The sequence below is a fragment of the Podarcis tiliguerta genome, assembly GCF_965153285.1.
Source record: "Podarcis tiliguerta genome assembly, chromosome: 13".
NCBI lineage: Eukaryota > Metazoa > Chordata > Lepidosauria > Squamata > Lacertidae > Podarcis > Podarcis tiliguerta.
In genome coordinates this window covers 822,313-845,076 of record NC_139546.1, presented here as the reverse complement: position 1 = coordinate 845,076, position 22,764 = coordinate 822,313, and the positions used below count along the sequence as shown (strand labels likewise).

The window sequence follows — 22,764 nt, the reverse complement described above, 5'->3', positions numbered from 1 at the left end:
CAGCTGGGAGCTGCTTTGCATCACCTTTGGTGTTTGATGGTTACAGAGCATCATGGCTGAGACAGGCCTGCTGGCGGCCTAGGTCACATTCACACCACTTGGCAGTCATGGCTCCCCACCCCCAAGAATTCTGGAAGCCGTAGTTTGTGAAGGGTGCTGAGGAGCTGCGAGGAGGCCCCATTGCCCACACAGAGCTACAGTTCTTAGAGCAGTCTATAGATCAATCCATCCCTCTTCACAGATAACTCGAAAACTCCATGAGGGGAATAGGGAGTCTCCTATCCATTCCTGGCACCCTGAACAAATTGTAACCCCCATAATTATTTTGGGGAAGCCATGACTGTTTAAAGTGTTACCCTAGTAACACCTAGGTAAAGGTAAAGGTACCCCTGCCCGTACGGGCCAGTCTTGCCAGACTCTAGGGTTGTGCGCCCATCTCACTCAAGAGGCCGGGGGCCAGCGCTGTCTGCAGACACTTCCGGGTCACGTGGCCAGCGTGACATCGCTGCTCTGGCGAGCCAGAGCCGCACACGGAAACGCCGTTTACCTTCCCGCTAGTAAGCGGTCCCTATTTATCTACTTGCACCCGAGAGTGCTTTTGAACTGCTAGGTTGGCAGGCGCTGGGACCAAACAGCGGGAGCGCACCCCGCCGCGGGGATTCGAACCGCCGACCTTTCGATCGGCAAGCCCTAGGCACTGAGGCTTTAACCCACAGCGCCACCCGCGTCCCTATAGCAACACCTAAACTGGCCTTAAACTCCCCAGTTGCTGCCTGGCCCTTGGCTGTCCCTCCACTTCTGCCATTAGCCTCACTGTTGAGTCCCTGGATTCCTCCCACACAGCTGATTTCTCCGCAAAACACATGATAAGGTAAAGGTACCCCTGCCCGTTCGGGCCAGTCTTGCCAGACTCTAGGGTTGTGCGCTCATCTCACTTTATAGGCCAGGAGCCAGCGCTGTCCGCAGACACTTCCGGGTCACTTGGCCAGCATGACAAGCTGCATCTGGCGAGCCAGCGCAGCACACGGAACGCCGTTTACCTTCCCGCTGGTAAGCGGTCCCTATTTATCTACTTGCACCCGGAGGTTCTTTCGAACTGCTAGGTTGGCAGGCGCTGGGACCGAACGACGGGAGCGCACCCCACCGCGGGGATTCGAACCGCCGACCATGCGATCGGCAAGTCCTAGGCGCTGAGGTTTTACCCACAGCGCCACCCGCGTCCCAAAACAGATGATCCAGTTAAGTAAATCTAAAAGGGCTTACAACCTGAACCGAGGTGAGGGGTGGGGAGCTGAATTGGGAGAAAGATCTCCCTCCATCCCCCTCCCCAACCTTCCTCCTCAAGGTTCCAGGGTCCTCTAAAGACAAGCCTGGGGTCCTCCGTGGGGGTGGCTGTGTTCCTTTCAGCTGAACCAGGCCAGTGGCTCCTGCAGTCCAGCCTCCTGTTCTCACAGTGGCCAACCAGACGTCTCCATGTGAAACCCTCAAGCAGGACCTGAGCACAAGAGCACTTCCCTCCACCACCTCATGGTACTCGGAAGTATCTGGTGTGCCTAGTAGGCCCTGATAGCTCTCTTCTCCAAGAATTTGTCTAATTCTGTGAACTGTGGCTCCTTTAAGGAAGGGTGGAGCCATCAGACACTCCCATGCCAGGAAGGAGACCATGGCACCTGCAGGGAACACAGGAGGTCAAGGCTCGCCAGCTTGGCTCATGCACATACCTGGTCATCGGATACTTCCACGCAGCGGATGGAGAAGGGAGGCTTGAGGTAGGCAAAGCCCAGCAGTGGCGGCCGAGAACAGCTGGTAACAAACTGGCACAGAAGAGGAAAAAGAGCAAGGGGAAGGGGGAGACATGTACTGGATCAGGCTGGCTCTTCAACTGGGGTGCAGCACCACTGTCATGGGTGGCGTTGAGGGGCTGCCCCACATTTATTATTATTACTTTATTGTATTTAAATCCAACCTCCCCCCCCCCATGGTTCTCCCTCTCGTCATTGGAGCCCCACAACAACCCAGCGGCTGAGAGTGAGAGTGGGCCAAGGTCACCTAGTGAGTTTCATGTCCAAGTGGGGAATGGATTCCTGGTCTAGATTGATCAAAGTCCTTTCTCTGTCTGAAGCAGCCTTTATGTGCCTGCATTTAAAGAAGCTGGGACCCCAGTTTGGTACCAGAGCAAGGACTTTGTGTGCCTACGTTCCTGGGTTCAATCCTCAGCATTCCCAGATAGGGGTAGGAAAGGGTCTACGTAAGAAGAGCAGACCTCAGTATAAGGCAGCTCCAATGTTAAAGCAGCCCTTTATGGTGGACCATGAAGACCAAAATCTTGCTTTCTCTTTAGGGGAAAGACCACAGGTAACCATATATACAGTGCATATCTTGCACTCAGGAGACCAGCAAGAAACTACACTTGCGAGAATCAGAGTTGGAAGGGACCACAAGGATCATCTAGTCCAAACCCCCTGCAATGCAGGAATGTTTCATCCAACATGGGGCTCAAACCCACAACCCTGAGATTAAGAGTCTCATGCTCTACTGACTGAGCTATCCACATGTACTCAAGTGACTAAGGTCCATGAATGACCAACCTGGTGGACTCCCAGCTCCCATTATCCATGACTATTGGTCATGCTGGCTGAGGCCAGTGGGAGCTAGAAGCCCAACATCTGGAGGGCACCAGGCCTGGCTGGTCACTCTTGTTTTACACGCATGTGCATGTGTGTGTGCACGCACGCACGCACGCACGCACGCGCACACACACACACACACGCAGCTTACCTTAAGAAACATGGCTCTTTCATCGGGGTTAAAATCATTGGCTAGGATATCCCAAAGCCAAATGATGACTCGGTGACTGCCATGGAAGCCCCCGTAGTACACAGTGTGCTTCCTAAGGAAGAAGAGACAAAAAATCAAGTGGCGTTCATAGGTCACTGAAGTCACTAGATCAAAGGAAGGACTACAGCTCTGCCCCCAACTTCCTGTTGCCACATGAAAGCTGCTGGTGGGACCATTATGCAAATAAAGAAGAAGAATTGCAGAGGGGGTCGCCCCCCTTGCTCACTTCCCATGGGACACCCACCCACCAATGGCTACTTTCAACTGGAAACACTGAAACTTCACTGTATGGTGACTCAAGCCAGTAGAGAAGGAGGTCACCGCTAACCTTCAGCACCCTAATGAGCTTTGATATTCCCATGATTACCTCTTCCAAATGTGCCCCACACCCATGATCAAAACTGGACACTCTGCTGCAGATAAACCTGAAAGGACTTGCCCCTTGCTGCCCTGATGTGTGGGGCTCCCCCACCCTGCATGGATGGGCGGATGGAGACACACACACTTCCTCTCCTCTCCAGCCTTTCAAATCCCTCCTCAAAGTTTTTGGGCTTTATGAACTTACACATGGCATGGACAGAGGAGAGAAAGAAAAGTGTGCCTCCCTCTTTCTTAATAATAGAACTTGTGGACATCCAATGAAGCAGAATGTGGAAAGAGACACCCCCCCCCATCTCCCTTACTTCAAGTCTTCGAGGTCTATCTCGGCGTTGTCACCCGATATCAGCCTTTGCAACTCAGGGGCAGAGAAGACACGGATCCACTCGGGCTTGATGATTGAGCGGAAGCCGCTGATGAAGGCAGCCGTCTGGCTTTTGATCTGCGTGTGCATCCGGAAGTGGGCCATGAGGTGGATGTAGCTGATCCTGACGTGGGGGACAGAAAGGCACCCATATCTATCTATCCATCCATCCATCCTTCCTTCCATCCCTATATACATAAAATGTAAGGCTGTCATCACGCAGCCCCCATAAGAGGACCTGCAGTGCCTCATCCCAATCCTGTATTGGCATGAAGTCAGGGCACAGGAAGGTAGCAGTAGAGAAAGCAGGTTTCAGAATGGCAGGTTTAGGTTTAAATAACGCAGGGACAAAGGGACACAGAGAAGCTGCAAGACGGGGTTTGGATGAGGTGAAAAGGAATGGGGTGGGGGACTGGTAAATGGAGTGGAGGTTTTTTTTTGGGGGGGGGTGAGCAATGTGGCCAGGGTGGCAGTCCCTGGTGTGCATTTCAGAGAGAGGGTGGTCATGGCTAGCACACCAGTCCCATCCTAGGGGTGGGGGAAGAATGGCCCCCTCACCACAGGGCAGAGCGGTTAGGGTTAGTTCAGAAAGGCTCAAGAGGATTCCCCATCCTGTTCTCAGTCCACAAAGCAGCGCATGTGACAAGGGAGACCATGGGGAGCTCCCAGCGAGAAACTTTCCCCAACAAGGACTGGAAGTCAAACTTCTGCCTCCAAGTTTTCCTCTCGGAGTACGCCACTTTTGAAACAGTTTCCAAAGGAGTTTGAGATCAGCTGAGCCACAAGGCCAAAAGGAAGATCCCAGGGGCCGCACAGAAGCACTTGGGGCAAAGCAAATGCAGCGCTCTGCTTCCCAAGGACGGCTTCCTGTGAAAAATGGCAGAAGTCCAACTGCAGCACAAGGAGCGCAGGATCCTTCCAGTCACATACAACAGGGCCATTAGGTGCAAACACAAGGCAGCTGCTGCAGGAAATCCCACCCACCAGGGCTGATTCAAGCGTGTGGTGGGGCAATGGAACTCCCACAACCTGATATTTAAAAAGAAAGGTTGGAACACTGCTTTGAATTTTTTTATATCTAACAAAAAGTCAAGGTTTCTACCTCCTGAGTTACAAATGTTAGTAGGTAAAAGTGCTAGCAGGTAAAACTCCCACCACATCCTGGAAATATTCCATTTCCAAAAGTTCTTCTGGCAATCTGGATACCTCGGGTGACGCAAGCACCTTGTTCCTACGTCTTGCCTGGTGTGGGAGTCACTTGGGCACTGGGGGTACCCTTTCCGCCTCAACATGTTGAAGTCAGCCACCCTTTGGGAAGGGGACAGAATGCAGCCCCAGGGGGATCAGGGCTGATAAGTGATCACTTACTTGTTTTCGTTGGTTACAGGGATGGTTTTCCCTCCTGGAATAAGTTCATGGCAAACAAGCTAGAAAAACGGTGGGGTTGGGAGGGAGAGAGATAGAGACATTACTTATTGCTTGTAATATACCACGGGAAGTTCAGGTCGGGGCGGCGGCTGGGGGTGTCACACCTTCTAGAGAGAATGGCCCTATGACACAGAGGCCCAGCCCGCCCGCCCCGCCCATCACAGGCGGGTGGCTGAGTTGTGCTTACTGGGGAGGGCGGAGGTGGGCCAGCTTCTGTGGGGAGGTTTGTATATGTTCATGTTGAGTGTATACTTTATGTGTGTGGCAGAACTGTGGGAGCTGAGGGGGTGGGGGAAGGATTCAAATCGATAAAGAATGAAGAGCTAAGCTTTTTAGGAGACAGCGAGCAAAAAAGTCTGAGTGGGAAGTGTCAGCCCTGCCTGGCCCAGGGCAATTGATGGAGCATTTGGCCAAGAGGGCTGGACTCAGAGTCCAAAGGGGGTGTCACTCCCTACAGAAAATGTGACAAAAAAAGATGAGGAGATTGGGAGGGAGCCCCACCTGGCCCATCACGTCTTCGTCATAGGAAAGCGTCAGGCCCAAGTCACTGATATCTCCATCGTAACGCTGAGAAGGGGAGAGAAAGAAAGAAGGGGAGAGTTTAAGTGCTGAGGCTGCTCAGTTTCCACCCTAACTGCCTGGGCTTCACTTCCTAGCACTCTCTCAGAATTCTGCTGCACGTGTCCAAATTAAGCTCAGCCAAATACATTCATGTGCAACGCTGTATGAATCTGGCTTCGCAGAATCCCAGCCACCACTGGCAGCTCTGACTCACCTATTCCTCTTACTTCCAAGACTGCAATAGGCATCAGCCACTCACTGTCAACTCCCACTAGACATTCACAGAGTCTAGAAACTTCTCTGGCATTCACAATTTCATTAAAAAAGCAAAACCCAATCTTCTCTAGATGCTGAATTTTTCATTCAATTCAATGTTTTACATGTTGCTTAATGTGTGCTAACGATGTCTGACTGCAGAAGGAGACAGCCTGGCACACTGTTGGCTTAGCAGTTAGTTTCTGCTCCCCGGGCCAAGCGCAAGGAGACTGGGCCTAGTCAATAACTGGGAGAAACACAATGGCAGACGTCTCACTCAGTTATCAGAACTGCATTTAGAGCAATCAGTTGCAAGCCCAAATCCCCCTGCGCTGGTTATGATTAAAGGAAGAAGGCACTGAGAGAAAGCCAAAAGGATGGCAAACAAACCTTGATGGAGGTCAGGTTTTTATAGAACTCCGAATCCAGTGAGGGAAGTTCATCCACAGAGCTGTAGAAGATGCTGTGATGATGTCCCAGCAGCTGACTCAGGAAGAAAGATGCAAACGGAACATCCACCACAATCCCCTGCAAAGGGGGAGAAGGAAAACGGCTCAGAGAGAGCTGCATTGCACTATCACCAGCCACCAAGTAATCAGAGCCTGAACACTGGAAGAGGCAATCTATATCCCAAAGCAAAAATCCTGGATGGTCCATTGGGAGAAGGGGGCACTGCCCCACCAGACTCAGCCTGCCCTCAGGCAGCCCCCCCCCTTTGTTATTTGCTTCCAGTCTAGTGTGTGGCAACACAGTCTTCCTGCATCTTCCTCCTGGGTCTCAGCTTTATTCCTGTCAAACTCAGGAGGGAGGAGGAGGATAAAACAAGAATTAGTTGGCTCCATTATTCCAGCGCCAGCTCCTGCTAGCCTCCCTGCCTCCCCGCCCCCGACCCAATCGGCAAAAACGCTTCTCTTTAGGAAAGATGCTTGGGGTCCCGTACAGGAGCCAAACCACCCACAGAGGGCTGGCACTGGTTGTGCCAAGGGCAGCTGTTGAAAAAGGCCCCTAAGCCGCCACGCCCCTCCTACCTCATAGACGGCTTTTCCAAGCATCTTCCCAACAAACTCAAAGAGCTGGAGATAGTTCTCATGGATGTAGGACGTTGGGGAGGGATACAGCCTCTCATCGCCGCTGGTGGTCTACCCGGCACGTAGCAGCAGAGACAAGAGAGAGCAACATAAGCCCATGGCTGCCTGCATGGCCACCTGGGGCTGTCTGACAAGACAGGGCTTGGGACAGGGTTCTGGCACCTTGAAAAGGTTGAGCGCAGGGTCAAAGACCTTCTTGATTATTTCCTCGAGGAACTCCTTGAAGACGCCGTCCTGGTCAATGCCGGCCTCATCCACTCCCAGGTCATTCACAAACTTCACCCGGATGACTCCCTTCATGGCGTTCTGAGACAGCTGGCGCAACTGTTCGTACCCGTCCTGGGGAGAGTTGGCAAGTGCCACAAGGCCAGAAAGGTGGTGTTATGGACTGGTTGGATGCAGAGGAGTGGGGGGGGGCACCAGCTGGGGAACCCTCAAAGGAAGAAGGCTCAGAGCCCGGGGAGTGGGGCTTGCACAACAATGGGGGTCAGAGGGAGAAAACCATGGGGAGGAAGTCTTGGAAGCAGAGACGGTAACAGGTTTGGTGAGCAGGAAGAGGCTGTGTCAGAGGGGAGTCCAGGTTCAGAGGCTGAAGTGGAGGCTTGGGGGGGGGCAACTGCAGAAGAAGCCAAGGAGTTTCCCGCCCCCTGCTGTGAGCAGCTCCCTCCCTCAGGTCTCCCAGAACACGGAAAGGAATGAATAGGGCAGAGCAAAGAGAAACAAGGCAAAGAAGCCTCAGCTGGCTGGAGAAGGACCCAGGGGAGGAGTCTTAGAGGGCACTGGGAAGGCAGGGCCTTGCAACTGCCTCACTGGGGCCAGACCTACTGGGAAGAGTTGCTGTGACCACTAGGCCTGCTCCAGACTCTGGCTCCTAACAGGTGGGGTGGGAGAACAGTTCATTGGTATGGACTGTGGCAGAACTCCCTTTGAAACCTGCAATAGTTTGCAACTAGGCTGGCTCAAAGTGAAATGTGGGCATGAGAAGGCTTCCTTAGCTGCCTCAGTCCAAACAGGCCTGGGAGCCACTTGTCTCAACCCCTGGGGAGCTAAGGCCAGTCAAGGCCAAGAATCCTGAACCTTGTTTTCAGGAAGCAGCAAATCAAGAGGCTTCACAGAAAGGCTAGCAGAGAAAGGTGGTTTTCTTTGCACCACCTTCTCGAAGAAGCTACGCCACTCACCTCCAGCATGCGTGACCGGCGGATGGTGATGTGCGTGACATGAGGCGACGCGGAGCTGGTCTCCACCAGCCCCAGCTTCTCCTTCTCTTTTGTCACCATGTTCCGGAAGAGAAGAGCCCTCTGAAAATGTTCCAAAAGAATGCGCTTGTTCAAAAGCCATGTTGCCTAAGTGCAAGGTCAGCCTTCCCCCACCTGACTACACCTGGGGAACCTGCAGTTCCCCCCCCCTCAAGAGACGTCATCCTTGGCCACTGGCCAGGCCCACTGCTGGCAGGTGGGAGTCCCAGCAACATCTGGAAGGGAAACAGCTGCAGGGCACAGAGGGAGGATTCTCCTTCCCTGGAGGGTCACCAGAACGCCAGCCTGAGCCTCCAGGGCAGCTGCTCAGGAGCCTCTTCCTTGGGTCAACATTCAGCTACTGCTTTTCCCTGTAGCCGTTCTTTCCCTGTAGGGTCACAGGGCCCTGCTTTATTGTTATTTCTAGATTGCAACCCACCTCAAAGATGCTAGAGACGCAGGATATATATCTTTTGATAACAAAATAGCAGCTGCAGCAGTTTTTTTTACTTCATTACAGATAGTGTTTCAACAAGCCTTCCCCAACCTAGTGCCCTCCAAATGCTGCTTTACTGCTTCAGTCCCACTGGCTTGTAGTCAAGAATAAGAGGAGCTGGAGTTCAGCAACATCCCGAGGGCAACAGATTGAGCAAGGAGGGTTTGAACACATTTCACCTCCACCACTTTATTACATTTATATCCCACTGTTCCTACAGGGAGCAAAAGGTGTCAAACATTCACTATTCTGCCCCTCCTCACAACAACCCTGCGAGGTAGGTCAGGCTGAGAGGCAGGGACTGGCCCCCAAGGTCACCCTGGGACCTTCATGGCCGAGTGGGGACTTGAACCCTGGTCCAAATAGGCAGAGTGGGCACTGGTCTATGGGCCCCATGCCTTTCAGGGGCCCTGTGACAATGGATCAAAATAATATTGATTTGATCTTGAAAGATTTACAAGAAGTCCCCGAGATTTCGCCTGCATAGGGGCCTCCACAGGGTTTAATCTGGCACTACCTGGTCTGCCACTCTAATCACTAGGCCACACTGGGCAGCCCAAGGGGAACGCACTGCACTAGTGGCCAAAATTGTGGAAACCTTTTGGAGAAAGTGTATTTCCGAGGTCTGATGGCTCATAAGAAGAGTGTGGATTTGATATCCTGCCTTTCACTCCCTTTAAGGAGTCTCAAAGCGGCTGACATTCTCCTTTCCCTTCCTCCCCCACAACAAACACTCTGTGAGGTGAGTGTGGCTGAGAGACTTCAGAGAAGTGTGACTGGCCCAAGGTCACCCAGCAGCTGCATGTGGAGGAGCGGAGGCGCGAACCCGGTTCCCCAGATTACGAGACTACCGCTCTTAACCACTATACCACACTGGCTCTGAACACCCATTTTTTTTAGTAATACCATAAAATTATGTATCAATGGAAATATAATTTAATTAAGAATGCACTGCTACCATGTTTGTTCAATTATCTGTATTCCATCAAAAGCGATAGCCAAATATACAGAAAAAAGGAGTGTTTAGAAAGCCAATCAGGTATCATCTTATTCTGGCAATGATGGCTCATAACCCCACTTTTTTTGGAGTAGTATCATAAAATTATATATCAATGGAAAGATAATTTAATGAAGAATGTAATGCAATAAATTTTATGAAGTCTTATTTATTACAACAGCAGTCTAAAGAAGAAATATGAAAAAATGAGATATACAAAAATTCTCACGTCAGTTAATAGTAGGGTAACCTTTAGCCCTCCCATGGATTGAACCAAGTTCTTTAGTTTTGTAGCTGTAATAACATGCAACCAAGATTGAATTATTGCCTCTATTAATTGGGTTTTATTGCTGGGTTGCTTCTGACTAACATGTTTCTTTAGTCGGCTCCATAAATTTTCGATTGGGTTAAGGTCTGGGCTATGTTCACGCCCCCGTGTATAAGGCGCCCCCTATTTTTGAGGACTCAAATTTAAGAAAATGGGGGGAGATGACCCAGAGTTGTTGAGCTTTTTAGGGGGGATTGCACAAGGTTGTTGAGTTTTTTTCGGGAGAGGGGATCACTAACCCAAATGACAAACGCAGCAGCAGCCAATCCGAAACAGCACTTGACGCAGCCACCAATCACCAACAAAATGGCCGCTCCTGCTCATGGCTGCAACCAATCACCTGTCGCCCCCCCCCTGCCATCTGTGTATAAGACGACCCCCGGTTTTAAACATTATTTTAGAGTAAAAAAACCTAGTCTTATACACAGAAAAGTACGGTACATTCCCATTAATGACACAAATTCTGCCCACACCTTGTGCTGTTATACAACTCCAAATCATAACACTAACTGGGTGTTTCACAAGTAGAGTGTAAATCTTCCCTGATACTCCTCCTCACCTATTTCATGCCATCACTACCAAGCAAGGGGATTTTGGTCTCATCACTCCAAATAACACTGTCTCATTGTTCCGCTGTCCTGTTAACATGGGTTTTAGCCATGTTTAACCTTTTTATCCTTTGTTTGAGAGCCAGTGTGGTGTAGTGGTTAAGAGCGATAGTCCCGTAATCTGGGGAACCGGGTTCGCGTCTCCGCTCCTCCACGTGCAGCTGCTGGATGACCTTGGGCCAGTCACACTTCTTTGAAGTCTCTCAGCCCCGCTCACCTCACAGAGTGTTTGTTGTGGGGGAGGAAGGGAAAGGAGAATGGTAGCTGCTTTGAGACTCGGGTAGTGATAAAGAGGGGTATCAAATCCAAACTCTTCTTCTTCTTCTTCTTTTTCTTTGGAATTCTAACATTTAGACCATATTCCTGCAGTCTGCACCAAACAGTCCTTGCACTCAACTTCACAATACAATGCACCATGTCATCTTTTATACACCCAGATGATTTTATTCTGTCACGCAGGCACAGTCTCTCAATTCTTCTATCATCACTTTTCCTGACCTTAGAGTCTGATATTTTACGGAGTCTCCTTATACCTCTTCAAAAAGTTTCAATCGATTTTCCTTCTAATTTCTTCATAACTGTAGCCTTGGTCACTTAATAGTATTATTTTACTTCACTTTCTGGGTGACCAGTCAACTCTTTGCACCATTTCTTTAATTTTATTACTTTTTACAAGCTCACTAAATGAAAGAACAAAACAAAAAAACCAACCCAACCAACTTGATAGCAATCACATAACACACTGCTAATAATGATGATGATGATGATGATGATAATGATGATAATAATAATAATAATAATAATAATAATAATAATAATAATAATAATTTATTATTTGTACCCCGCCCATCTGGCTGGGTTTCCCCAGCCACTCTGGGCGGCTTCCAACAAAGATGAAAAATACACTAAAATGTCACATATTAAAAACTTCCCTGAACAGGGCTGCCTTCAGATGTCTTCTGAATGTCAGGTAGTTGTTTATCGCTTTGACATCTGATGGGAGGGCGTTCCACAGGGCGGGCGCCACTACCGAGAAGGCCCTCTGCCTGGTTCCCTGTAACTTGGCCTCTCGCAGTGAGGGAACCGCCAGAAGGCCCTTGGAGCTGGACCTCAGTGTCCGGGCAGAACGATGAGGGTGGGTATGCTCCTTCAGATATACTGGACCGAGGCCGTTTAGGGCTTTAAAGGTCAGCACCAACACTTTGAATTGTGCTCGGAAAAGTACTGGGAGCCAATGTAGGTCTTTCAAGACCGGTGTTATATGGTCTCGCCGGACGCTCCCAGTCACCAGTCTAGCTGCCGCATGTCCTCCTTATTTATGTTGTAATAAATAATCCTTTATAAAAGTTATTGCATTACATTCTTCATTTATTATCTTTCCATTGATATATAATTTTATGGTATTACTAAAAAAGGGGGGGGGTGTTATAATCCATCAAACCTAAGAAATACACTTTCCCCAAAAGGTTTCCACACTTTTGGCCACTAGTGTACTTGGGGACGGTCTGTCGGTCAGTGGTCCACAGATCCTGCTCTGCTGGGTGATGGGAAAGACCCTCCCTCTGCCCAAGACCCCAGAGAGAAAGGCCAGAGGGCAGACAAAACCAGGCCAGGTTACTGAGAAGGTGGGCTGTAGTTCTGTGCAATGAACAGAACCATCAAATCAGATGAGCATGCATGAATTCAAAGGAAAAGAAAGGTTCTGACTAGACTATAGCAATAACCTCCTGGTGGTCAGATCTGCTGGACAGGGGGACGGACTCCTTTGGAAGGTGGTGGACTCTCCTGCACTGGAGGCCTTTAAACGGAGGTTGGGTGGCCACCTGTCAGGGATTCTTCAGTTGCGCTTCCTGCATTACAGGGGGTGGGACTAGATGACCCTTAGGGTACCTTCCACCCCTTACAACCCTGTGCTTCTATGAATTCGCAAGAGAAGAGCATCTGGGTGAGAAGACCTGTGCTTCATTCATATTTTGATTCTAAGACGGGGCCACACAATACTGCCTTGGAGCATCATTCCCACAATTCAGCAAGCTCCTCCTTTCCAGGCTCCGGGCTCAGGCTCCACTCACATTTTTGTGGGGGATGATGTGGGGAATATACTGCAGGACCAGCTGGGCCCGTTTCCGGTCTTTATCAAGCTCCTGGAAGAGCAAACTCGGTTTAAGGTCCCTAAAAAAATAAAACAAACATAAATGTGGCAGGAGGTTTGAAAGTCCTGAAAGAAACAGGACCAGCCAGTTGTGAGTGGGCAACTTCTAACAGGACAGCTCTTGGCAGAATCCATCCTGCAGCACACCAAGGCCCAGTGCCAGCACAGAGCTAGGCTGAGCTGGTTCTGCTCATACCTCTGCCAAGGACTCGCTTTCCTGCCTTGGTCAAGTCACTTGCCGTCCCGAAAGTGTTTTTAAAAGGGGGAGGCATAACAGTAAACTTGAAAAAATGTTGTAAGGGCAAACAGACCAGAAAAAAGCACCAAACACCCTAGACTCAGATTATGACAGGGTGGGTAGGAATCTGGATTACTCCGTTTGGAAGCAGGTGCTTACTTGCGCAGCCAGTGGTCATCTGGAGCAAAACGCCGGCGGCAGTCTCGTTCGTACAAGACCATCAACCAGCCGTGCACCGAATGGAAGAGCTCCAGAGTCTCTCCTTTGGCACTCTCTGTAACAAGGAGGGGGAGAGAAAACATACACTGCAATAAAGCCGGAAACATTGTAACCCACAGCGGAAAACTCAACAATAGAAAGCGGGACAGCTGTGGCCCTCCAGATGTTACAAGGCAGCCAGCATGTCCAATGAGCAGGGAGGAAGGCGAGACCAGCAACATCTAGGGGGCCACAAGTCCGCCCCCCGGCCCCCCAAGAGCAAATGAAAACTGGCCCCTGCCTCTGACTGGCACTAAAACATTTTCATAGTAATCATTGTATTTGTAAAGCTACATGCCACAACAAAGAGAATACAACATTCAGAGCAGAGCCACAAATTTGGCTCTTAATTTCTCGGCAGCAAGCACACAAAAAAAGAAATACGCAAGGTTACATTATTTTCTTTGTCCAACAGTGAAAATCACACAACCTCACTTGATATAAAGAAAATTTCCCCTGCAGCTAAACTTAGACAGATGATTTTCATGATATTCTTTATAGAGACACTGTAACGTCCTCTGTAACCATTTTACCAGGCATAGGCAAACTCTGGCCCTCCAGATGTTTTGGAACTACAATTCCCATCATCCCTAGCTAACAGGACCAGTGGTCAGGGATGATGGGAATTGTAGTCTCAAAAAATCTGGAGGGCCAGAGTTTACCTATGCCTGATTTTACTAAACACACAGAAATGCTGTTCCAAAAGCAATTTCTTAGAGCAGAAAGGCAGAGGGCATAACACCAAGTTTTTGTTCTGTGAAAGCAATTCTATGTGAAGCCAAAGGAATTGACTCCAAATAGTTTGATTTCTGATGGTCTTATAGAATTCATTTTGTAAACCTGAAGGAGCGTCTCCACCCCCATCGTCCATACTGAGATCCAGCGCCGAGGGCCTTCTGGCGGTTCCCTCATTGCGAGAAGTAAGGTTACAGGGAACCAGGCAGAGGGCCTTCTCGGTAGTGGCACCTGCCCTGTGGAACGCCCTCCCAGCAGATGTCAAGGCAATAAACAACTATTTTACTTTTAAAAGACAACTGAAGGTGGCCCTGTTTAGGGAAGTTTTTAATGTCTAATGCTGTACTGTTTTTAATATTCAGTTGGAAGCCGCCCAGAGTGGCTGGGGAAACCCAGCCAGATGGGCGGGGTATAAATAATAAATTATTATTATTATTATTATTATTATTATTATTATTATTATTATTATTAGCTTGCACCCTCTTCTCCAATCTGTTAAGGTCATTCTGAATTCTGTCTTCTGCAGCATTAGCTCCTCCTCCCAGTTTGGTGTCATCTGCAAATTGCATGAGCATCCCCTCAATTCCTTCATCCAAGTCATTTATAAAGACATTGAACAACAGACCCAGGACAGAACCCTGCAGAACCCCACTTGTCGCTTTTTCCCAGGATTACGAGGAACCATTAATGAGTACTCTTTGGGTCTTAATAATCTTTGGGTCTGTCTTAATAGATGGATGAAAGCCTAGAAAATCTCAAGGAACAGGTAGTTAACCAAAATCACTTACCCACAATTCCATCCCAAATCATCTTAAACACAAAAGAATTCAGGAAAGATGAGATTGTGATCAGCTCTTCCAGTTTGAAAGAGATCTGCTCTTCGTAGACTTCAATGTCATCAAGAATTCTAGAAGTGGGATAGGGGGAGAAAAGAAACAGTTTTCCTTTGTCTCACTGTGGAGGAGGGGAGGAAGAAGCAGCCAATATACTTCGCCCAGTCCATGCTCCCATACCTCTCTAGCTTGTGTGAGCCAGAGGAGCATTGGGGCTTCCTTAAACTGCTCAGCTGGGGGGTGGGAAGCCTCCCACTGCTCAGCTGAGGTGGCCCCCATACTTCTCCAGCTTGCAAGAACTGCGGGGGGGGGGGGGAGGCTTTCTCAAAGGCACAGGCAAGCAGGCAGGCAGAGCCCAAGAAAATCCTCACGTGGAACCTTCTTAGGCCCCTTCTGCCTGCCCGCACCTTTGCCGTCTGCAGGAAATTTGAGCTGGCATGATGTGAGAATATATATATATATATATATATACACACACACACACAATAAAATAGCCTACGTGATGAGATGCCGGGAGCAGTCGCAGAAAAGCATCAGCATGGCCAGCAGCCGCTTGGACTCCTCGGTGTCGTTGCTCAAGCACTCCAGGAAGAGTTTCAAGCCGCCCTGGGGGCCCAGCTCACAGATAAAGGCCCACAGCTTGGGCAGCAGGTCGTCCAGGTAGGTCAAGCCTAGGAGAGGGGAAATCCACAAGGGAACCGGCCCCAGGAGGCCAAACAGCTCTCCATTAATTGTTTATTATTATAAGCAATATCTCTCATTAAACACACACAGAGCGGCAATGAAACACAAGCTTCTAGTCCTCAAGGCTCTGGGGAAGCCTAGTAGAAAATCAACCATGAGGAGGAGGATGTGGGGAGAGGGCGGGAAGCAGGCAGGTACAGCAGGTAAGGCAGAAAGGGGGCCTGTGCCTTTCCTCTGGCCTTCTGACCCTGCCCACCATGGCAGTTTCAGCCGCTGCCTAGCAAAGTTCAAGGTGCCATTATCTGCTCTTCTAGAACTTGCACCAGGAGAAAAAGCAGATGGGGGTGGGAATTTGTCCCACATCAGGTGTCCAAAAGAGAGAGGACTGTATATTTCAGAACATTCCCAGAGGGTAGGACTCGAGCCAGTGGATTCAAAGGACAAGGAGGTTCCAACTAAAGATCAGGAAGAACTTTCTGAAGCTAAAAGCCATTAAGACATTGGAATGGACCCTCTTGGGAGGTAGTGTCGGATGGCTGCCCATCAAGGATTCTTTAACTGGGATCCCTGCATTGCAGGGGGTTGGACTAGATGACCCTCAGGGTCCCTTCCAACTCTACAATTCCACGATTCTCTGTTTGCTCTGAAGTGAGCTGCATTGACTGTGATGAGATTAATGTTCAACATTAATGTTCAGCATGATTAGGACTGGACGCTTGGTTCAATTTAACTATAAAAAAGCAGCTTGAACAGGTGAGAAGGGGCACTCAACAGGCTGCGCTGGCTGGGGCTGATGGAGTTGTGCCCCCAACCTGGGGGGCTCCAGGTTGGGGAACATTGGTCCTAGTAAAGCCAGCCTTAGCAGGGAGGACTGTTTCAAATTAGCTTTACCTGATGACCAGGTCTCCACTTCCGTCAGGTACCCCCAAACTCTGCCTGCTTCCTCATCCCCTCCAATGCCCCCTCAACCAACCTGTGAGAATCTGCAGCCGGATCTGCGTCAGGGTGGTGAGGGCCATCTGATACAGGACACAGATGCTGCAGACCTTCTGCACCTCTGCTGAATCCACCCTCTTGCCCCCGACAGGCTTAAGGATGTTGCGGACAGATGCGGATTTCTGGAAGGCCCGCTTGAAAAGGTCTAATGGGAAATGGAGAAGGGGACAGTCAGACGGAGGCACCCCAAGGAACCGTGTTGAAGGGGATCTTCCCACTCAAACGACTCCCTCCCTCCTAACAGCCCCCTCCTCCCATTGTTCAGATTTGGAGAACCAGTGTTCGAAACTCCCATTGTTGTAGGCGCATTTTGCGACAGGGAATTTCACTAGCGCGAGCAGTTTCTGAGGTCTGGGCGGCGTATTGTGCCTAAGATTTGAGATTAAGACTGCAGAGTTGAAGGAAAGGGGGACTTTTTCTGCCTCCCCACTTCTAGCTACTCTCTGAAGACTGGAGAAGAGACCCTCTTAAGAATATTAGGGAGTGGGTAGGCAGTGGAAGGACTAGGTAATGTGAAAAATGAACATAATATTTTAGCTGCAGTTCATTCATTTTCAGCTTTGTATTCTTGTTATAAAAAAGTGTGCCTACACATTCCGTGGTTGCACCCATAACCTGGGTTTAAGGTGCCATTTAGCTCCTAGCTTTCATATCTCAGATTCTAACACTGTGGATAACCACTAGCAAACAATTCTCATGCTGGAAAGACCCCAAAATGGTCAAACGCATCATACGTACTAGAATGGGGGGGGGGGCAAACTTTAAAGGCTTGTGGGATCCAGGGATTTAAAAAAAATATTATATTAAAGTGGCCGGAGTGGGAGTGAAGCCAAATGCAAAATGGCGGCTCCACTAGCCGAGCCATGGGTTGCCCTGTAAATACAAGCACAAATCTACACCTGTGACTTTGATCCATGCTTAAGAGCATCACCGGGGCAAAGGTCCTTTTGCTCCTGCTGCTGCTGCTATTAAATGATGAGGAATTGGAAGCGCTTCCTAAACTCCTGAAAGTCATCCTGAGATCTACCTCAATCTAGGACCAGCCACTTGCCCGATGTTGTCAGACAATAACTGCCCTTGATCCCTGGCCCTCAGGTTGTGGTGGCTGATGTGAGTTGGAGCACAGCAGCTTGGGGCAGACAAGCATTGACAATGTTCTCATCTTTAACCTCTCCCTCAAAACCTCTCTCTCTATGTATGTAGCTTGCCTCATCCCACATATGCCCACTGTCGGAGGTGCCACATAATGACATAATGCTCATTCTGCCTTTGCAAGAAGTTGAACTTTTACTGTGTGCACCCACACTCTGAAACTCCCTGCCATCAGGCAGCTGCCTTCAGGGTACTCTTTTTGGTACCTGCTAAAAGCATTACTGTTTAGACAAGCTTACCTAGGTATGTGGAACACTGTATTAATATGTCTTCAGCTTATGGCTGATTTTAATTATTATTTGAATATTTTTAATAGCTGTTTTCAACTGTCTTTTCTGACAAATTCTATTTTTTTATATATTTTTTAAAACAGACTTTGAGGTTTTTCTTTACTGTAAGCAGTATATAAACTTTTATGAATGTATAGCAAACCACCTGGAGGTTTTATTACTATTAAACAGCGTATAAATGTTGTGAAGTAAATACCTCCTGCACAAGCATCTTTCCACCTGTAGCTCCAAATTTTCCAGAGCTCAAATCTATGGAATTCTGTGCCTAGATAGGCTTGCCTGGCCCTTTCCTCACTGACTTAATTTTTTTTGCACCAGGCTTTTAAAACCAGTTCTGTGCTTAAATTGTTTTTTTAATCATATGCTTTTAAAATTGCTCTTTTTTCTATTGTTTTATGCTTGATTTTTATTCTGAGTTGATTTTATTGTTTTTCTATTTTACTCTGAATCCCCTCTAGGAACTGTTTGAAGGGAGAGAGGTAAAAAGAAAAGAAAAAGATATGCTCCCATATGTAACTGATGGCAGGAAGGGAACTATTTTTGTCCTAAGCTTCTGCACTGTTGTGTGGTGGGCTCAGCCTTGTCCCAAAACTGAGAGGGGATACAATGCCCATATTCCAGTACCAGAAGGACTGTCCCATGGAAGATGGAGCAAGTTTGCTTTCTGCTGCTCCAGAGGGGAGGACCTGAACCAACGGATTCAAACTGCAAGAAAGGAAATTCCAACCAAACATTAGAAAAACTTTCTGTGGGTAAGAGCTGCTTGACATTGGAACAGACTCCTAATGAAGGCTTGCTCTCCTTCATTAGAGGCCTTTAAACAGGACGGCCATCTGTCAGGAACTCCTGCAATGCTGGACTAGTTGGACTAGAAGACCCCTTGGGCCCCTTCCAACTCCACAATTCTAGCGTTCCATGAGAACAGTGAGGCGCAGCTCTCACCAAGAGGGATCCTCCAGGAAGTTGTTCCCTGACCCAGAGAGGCCTGTGCAAAAATACACAGGGGAAACCCTGCTGGTTGGGTGTAGCAGAGGAAAAGGCCCTCAGCAGGAGCCGTGGCGCCCAAGGAGAACCAGCAGAGGTCTGCTAGGCCTCCCAGGGTCAGAGGCTTTTCTAAACTATTCTAGATGCAAAACTAAAATTAAATGGGCAAAAAATAAAAACCCCAGCCCAACTTTCTCCAGAATAAGGGTCAAGGATTGAAGCCTGAGAGGGCGGCTGGGCTCTGCAGCCACTCACTCTTCATGGGCAGGCTGTTTTGCGGAGATGTGGTCGGCACTGGCAGGCGGGCTGTATCCTGGTTCTCCAGAAGCTTCTTGCTCAGGACGTCACTGAAGAGGATGCGGATCAGGTGGGCGCCCCAGAGGTGCTGCAGCTGCTTTGTGAGGAGAGGCATCGACTCGTTCAAGCTAGGACAGGGGAGGGCAGACCAAGGAAATGAGGCACAGGACACACGGCAGGGAGGGCTTCATGGTCTAGGTGACCAGCAAGCAGAACTGTCTGGAATTATCAGCAGCTCCCAGGGCTGGGGTGGGGATTTCAGGCAGAGAGAGATCTTTCCTATCAGCTGTGGTGTGATCCTTCGAGCTGATGATGTAGGGGAGCTGGTGCATAGGTTGGGTCTCCTCCCATTGATCTACAGACCCTCTTTCCCCCCTGCCCCTGCCCACCAAGAGTGACGCTTACCCGTAATCCACTGTCTGGGAGAACCAGCCAAGCACAGGGTGCCAGTGTGTGAGGTTGGACTTCTTCTGAGAAACATACTTCTGGCAGTAGGAGAGCATCTGAATCAGGACGCTCACAAAATGGGCTGTCTCCTCCTCCAACACCTTGTCATTCAAGGAGCCCAAGTAGACAAGGTTGCCTGGAAAAGAGCAGCAGCAGCAGCGCTTGAACTGACGGAAGAGGGAAACAGCAAGGAAGGGGAGCCTCAAGAGCTGGGAGGCAACGCCAAACAACCCAGGAAGGACAGAGGATACTCAGTGGCCATCAAATGCTGACAAACGGGAGGGAGGCAGGCGGGGGGGGGGGGGGGAAGAGGAGAATCAAATGAAGTGGCTGGAATCCTTAGCAGGGAATAGCTGGTTGCCAGTGACTCTTGTTTCTTGTTTCTGTAATTTCTAAACAAGTTTGCATGTTTTGTTCTTCTTCGTGCTATGCCCAGTGCCTCTGTGTAAAAAGGTCACAGAGGACGTTGTTCATTATGCTCCCCAGGGTCCTCTCTATAAAGATCCTCATGAAAAAAATGTACCCGAGTTTAGCCACATGAAACGTTTTGTTACATCATGTGAGTTTGGAGGATAAGGAAAACTATTTTCCCTTGCCTGTTTCTTTATTTGCATTGGATGCTGGGAAATTAAAAGCCAGATTTGTGGCTCACATTTGACTGTCTTTTATGGCTCACATCTAAGTTGCCCTCCAAAATATGTCTGAACTAGCTCCATATTTGCACTGGCACTGATCCACGGCACTTCCCATAATACTAAGCCCTGCGATCACAGCCCTTCAATCACATCTAAGCAAATAAAATTGTCATTACTCCTCTGCCCTCTGACCGTGGCAGTACCTTTGGAGCTACACCTCTAGCTTTTGATAGCTCACCAACACACTGCCCACATGGCATATCTTCACTGCCATAAAGGAACAGAAATTTGATTTCTAAAAATATTTTTGAAAATTCTCAGGAAGCATCATTTTACAGCCACATTTCAGGTGGCCTTGTGCAAACACTGCAGAGGTCAAGTGCATCCTTCTGTGTGGCCTCCCCCACAGATACTCTCTAGCCACACAGCTTTATTCACACATCCTTGGCCAGGGGCAGCACTGAGATAGGAAGCAGCTTTGCTTACCTAGAAGGCAGAGCGTGTGGCTCCCTTCTAAACACACACAGACGTCCCTGCACAGCTCTTCGCGGCTCAAGAACAGTATGAATTTGCGCAGGAGGTCCTGCGATTCTATCACTGCCAAGCACTGAAAGGAAAGCGAACTTTTTATAGCTTCCTTTATTTAAATACACTTGTACCTCGGCTTATCAGTCAAACACAGTTCCCAAAGCAGCTTTGCTTTGATTCGGTCAGTAAAACAGTGTTGTGATGCACTCAAGTAGTTTTACCTATGCCCAAGTTAGGAAGAGGCAAATAAAGTTCTATTTTCTCTCCACAGCAAAGTACAAACACCCATTTTCCCACCAACACTACACTATAATATTCTGCCATCCTCAGCACCTCCATCTAAACAGGATAATAATAATATCGGCCTCATATTACAGGTACGTTGTAAGAATGACAGAGGTAATATAAATCAAGGGTAGATGAATCTGTGGCCGGTGGGCCAATTCTGGCTCACAAAGCCACTTTCAATGGTCTACTAACCCTCTGCCTAAATTGGACACCTCCTCCCCGTCTAGCACAGCAGCACTGTGAGATCTTAGCAAAGCAAAACAAATGTGCCCCCTCCAATAGTCTGTCTCTCACTCGCGCCATTTGAGGGATCGCCTACCTCAGGAGTAAGCGTAGCAAGATGGGTGACTATAGCAGGCACGGATAGGATGTGGATCAAAAAGGATCGTAAGAGATTGTCAGAAAACTGAGCCGCAACCACAGGGCTGGGGAGAGAAAAATACCGTAAGGGAAGAGAGAAGCATACATTTTCTGCACACGGAGACAAGAACAGCCACTCCCGTAGTAAGGAAAGCAAAGTCTTAGCAAGAAAGACAATGACTCTGGAAGTACCTTTTGGGGGATGTTAGTGGGCTTCCCCAAAGAGGCATCGGCTGGCCACTGTGGGGAAGAAAACGGTAGACTGGATGGATGGGCCCCCTTTGGCTTGATCCTGCTGCAGGGCTCTTCTGATGACTCAAATGTGTGCTTCATTTTTCTCTCTCAACATATTTTATGAATTTAATTTTTAACTCCAGATTGCGAGCATGTTCCAAAGAACAAGTTCACCTTGGAACCAGCTCCCTGCTTAGCAAGTTACTCTTGCGCTGGCAAGTTATTCAAGTCTTTCTTGAAATGGGGAAAGTTGTGGGTTTACAACAGAATTGATGAAATAATGCCTCCCTGACTGCCATAATAAAAATAAAATCCAGAGGAAGGGACTACTCACTTGTAAATTCAGGGTGATGCAATGGGGAAGAAATAAACCCACACATGCATTTATTTAAAGCTGCTTTACTGAAGAGTAATAACTTGGCCTATTGACTAACCGCAACGCAAGAGAAAAGACTGCCGTTAAAGTGCCTTTGGAGAGGGAAGGTCTTGACCTCGCCAAGCCATTTGTCAGCAAAATCTGAAAAAGAAGAACGAAGAAGCTGAAAGGATTGTCAAGAATTGTCAGTGTGCTGCAATACAGTGGTACCTCGGTTTTCAAACAGATTACTTCACAAACTATTTGGAACCTGAACGCTTCAAAACCGGAAATGAGTGTTCCGGTTTTCAAACTTTTTTTGGAACCTGAATGTACTCAGTTTGGGGGTGCACTTCCATTTTGAGTGCTACACTTCCGCTGCCCGCTCACTTGCCACCCGACCTGGGCTTCCCTTACTCAGCGCCGGCCACTGGCGACACCTAGTACCGGAGGATGGGGTGGCTGGTGCTGCAGCGACGGCAGAGGGACCCAGCAGCATGGGGAGGCAGCGACATCACTTGTCTGCTTGGCACGGCCTTCCCTAATTCAGCGTCAGCCATGGCAGCAAAATCTGGAAGCCGAGAAGAGGGCCACCACATCAACGACCCCCTCGGCTTCCGGATTTTGCTGCTGCAGCCGGCACTGAGTTAGGGAATGCCAAGCTGCTCGGCCCCAGAAGTGACTGCCGCAGCATCCCCTCACTGGGTGCGGGACAGCCTGGC

At 49.0% G+C, this 22,764-nt stretch overlaps 1 protein-coding gene across 7 annotated transcripts in view; it reads right to left on the bottom strand.

The window, feature by feature from the left end:
* Window positions 1-22,764, bottom strand: part of UBE3B (ubiquitin protein ligase E3B) — a 33,511-nt gene that overhangs the window by 4,622 nt on the left and 6,125 nt on the right. For all 7 annotated transcript variants that reach the window (XM_083407265.1, XM_083407263.1, XM_083407261.1 and 4 more), the window contains 19 exons: window positions 22,122-22,204; window positions 21,413-21,518; window positions 20,764-20,884; window positions 19,601-19,778; window positions 19,154-19,323; window positions 16,450-16,617; window positions 15,292-15,463; window positions 14,748-14,866; window positions 13,126-13,240; window positions 12,649-12,748; window positions 8,091-8,210; window positions 7,075-7,251; window positions 6,853-6,963; window positions 6,215-6,352; window positions 5,510-5,575; window positions 4,949-5,007; window positions 3,522-3,704; window positions 2,779-2,890; window positions 1,722-1,814 (listed from right to left, as the gene is read on the bottom strand). In XM_083407265.1, the coding sequence (XP_083263391.1) occupies window positions 1,722-1,814; window positions 2,779-2,890; window positions 3,522-3,704; window positions 4,949-5,007; window positions 5,510-5,575; window positions 6,215-6,352; window positions 6,853-6,963; window positions 7,075-7,251; window positions 8,091-8,210; window positions 12,649-12,748; window positions 13,126-13,240; window positions 14,748-14,866; window positions 15,292-15,463; window positions 16,450-16,617; window positions 19,154-19,323; window positions 19,601-19,778; window positions 20,764-20,884; window positions 21,413-21,518; window positions 22,122-22,204 (2,391 nt within the window). The remainder of the gene's footprint in view (window positions 1-1,721; window positions 1,815-2,778; window positions 2,891-3,521; window positions 3,705-4,948; window positions 5,008-5,509; window positions 5,576-6,214; window positions 6,353-6,852; window positions 6,964-7,074; window positions 7,252-8,090; window positions 8,211-12,648; window positions 12,749-13,125; window positions 13,241-14,747; window positions 14,867-15,291; window positions 15,464-16,449; window positions 16,618-19,153; window positions 19,324-19,600; window positions 19,779-20,763; window positions 20,885-21,412; window positions 21,519-22,121; window positions 22,205-22,764) is intronic.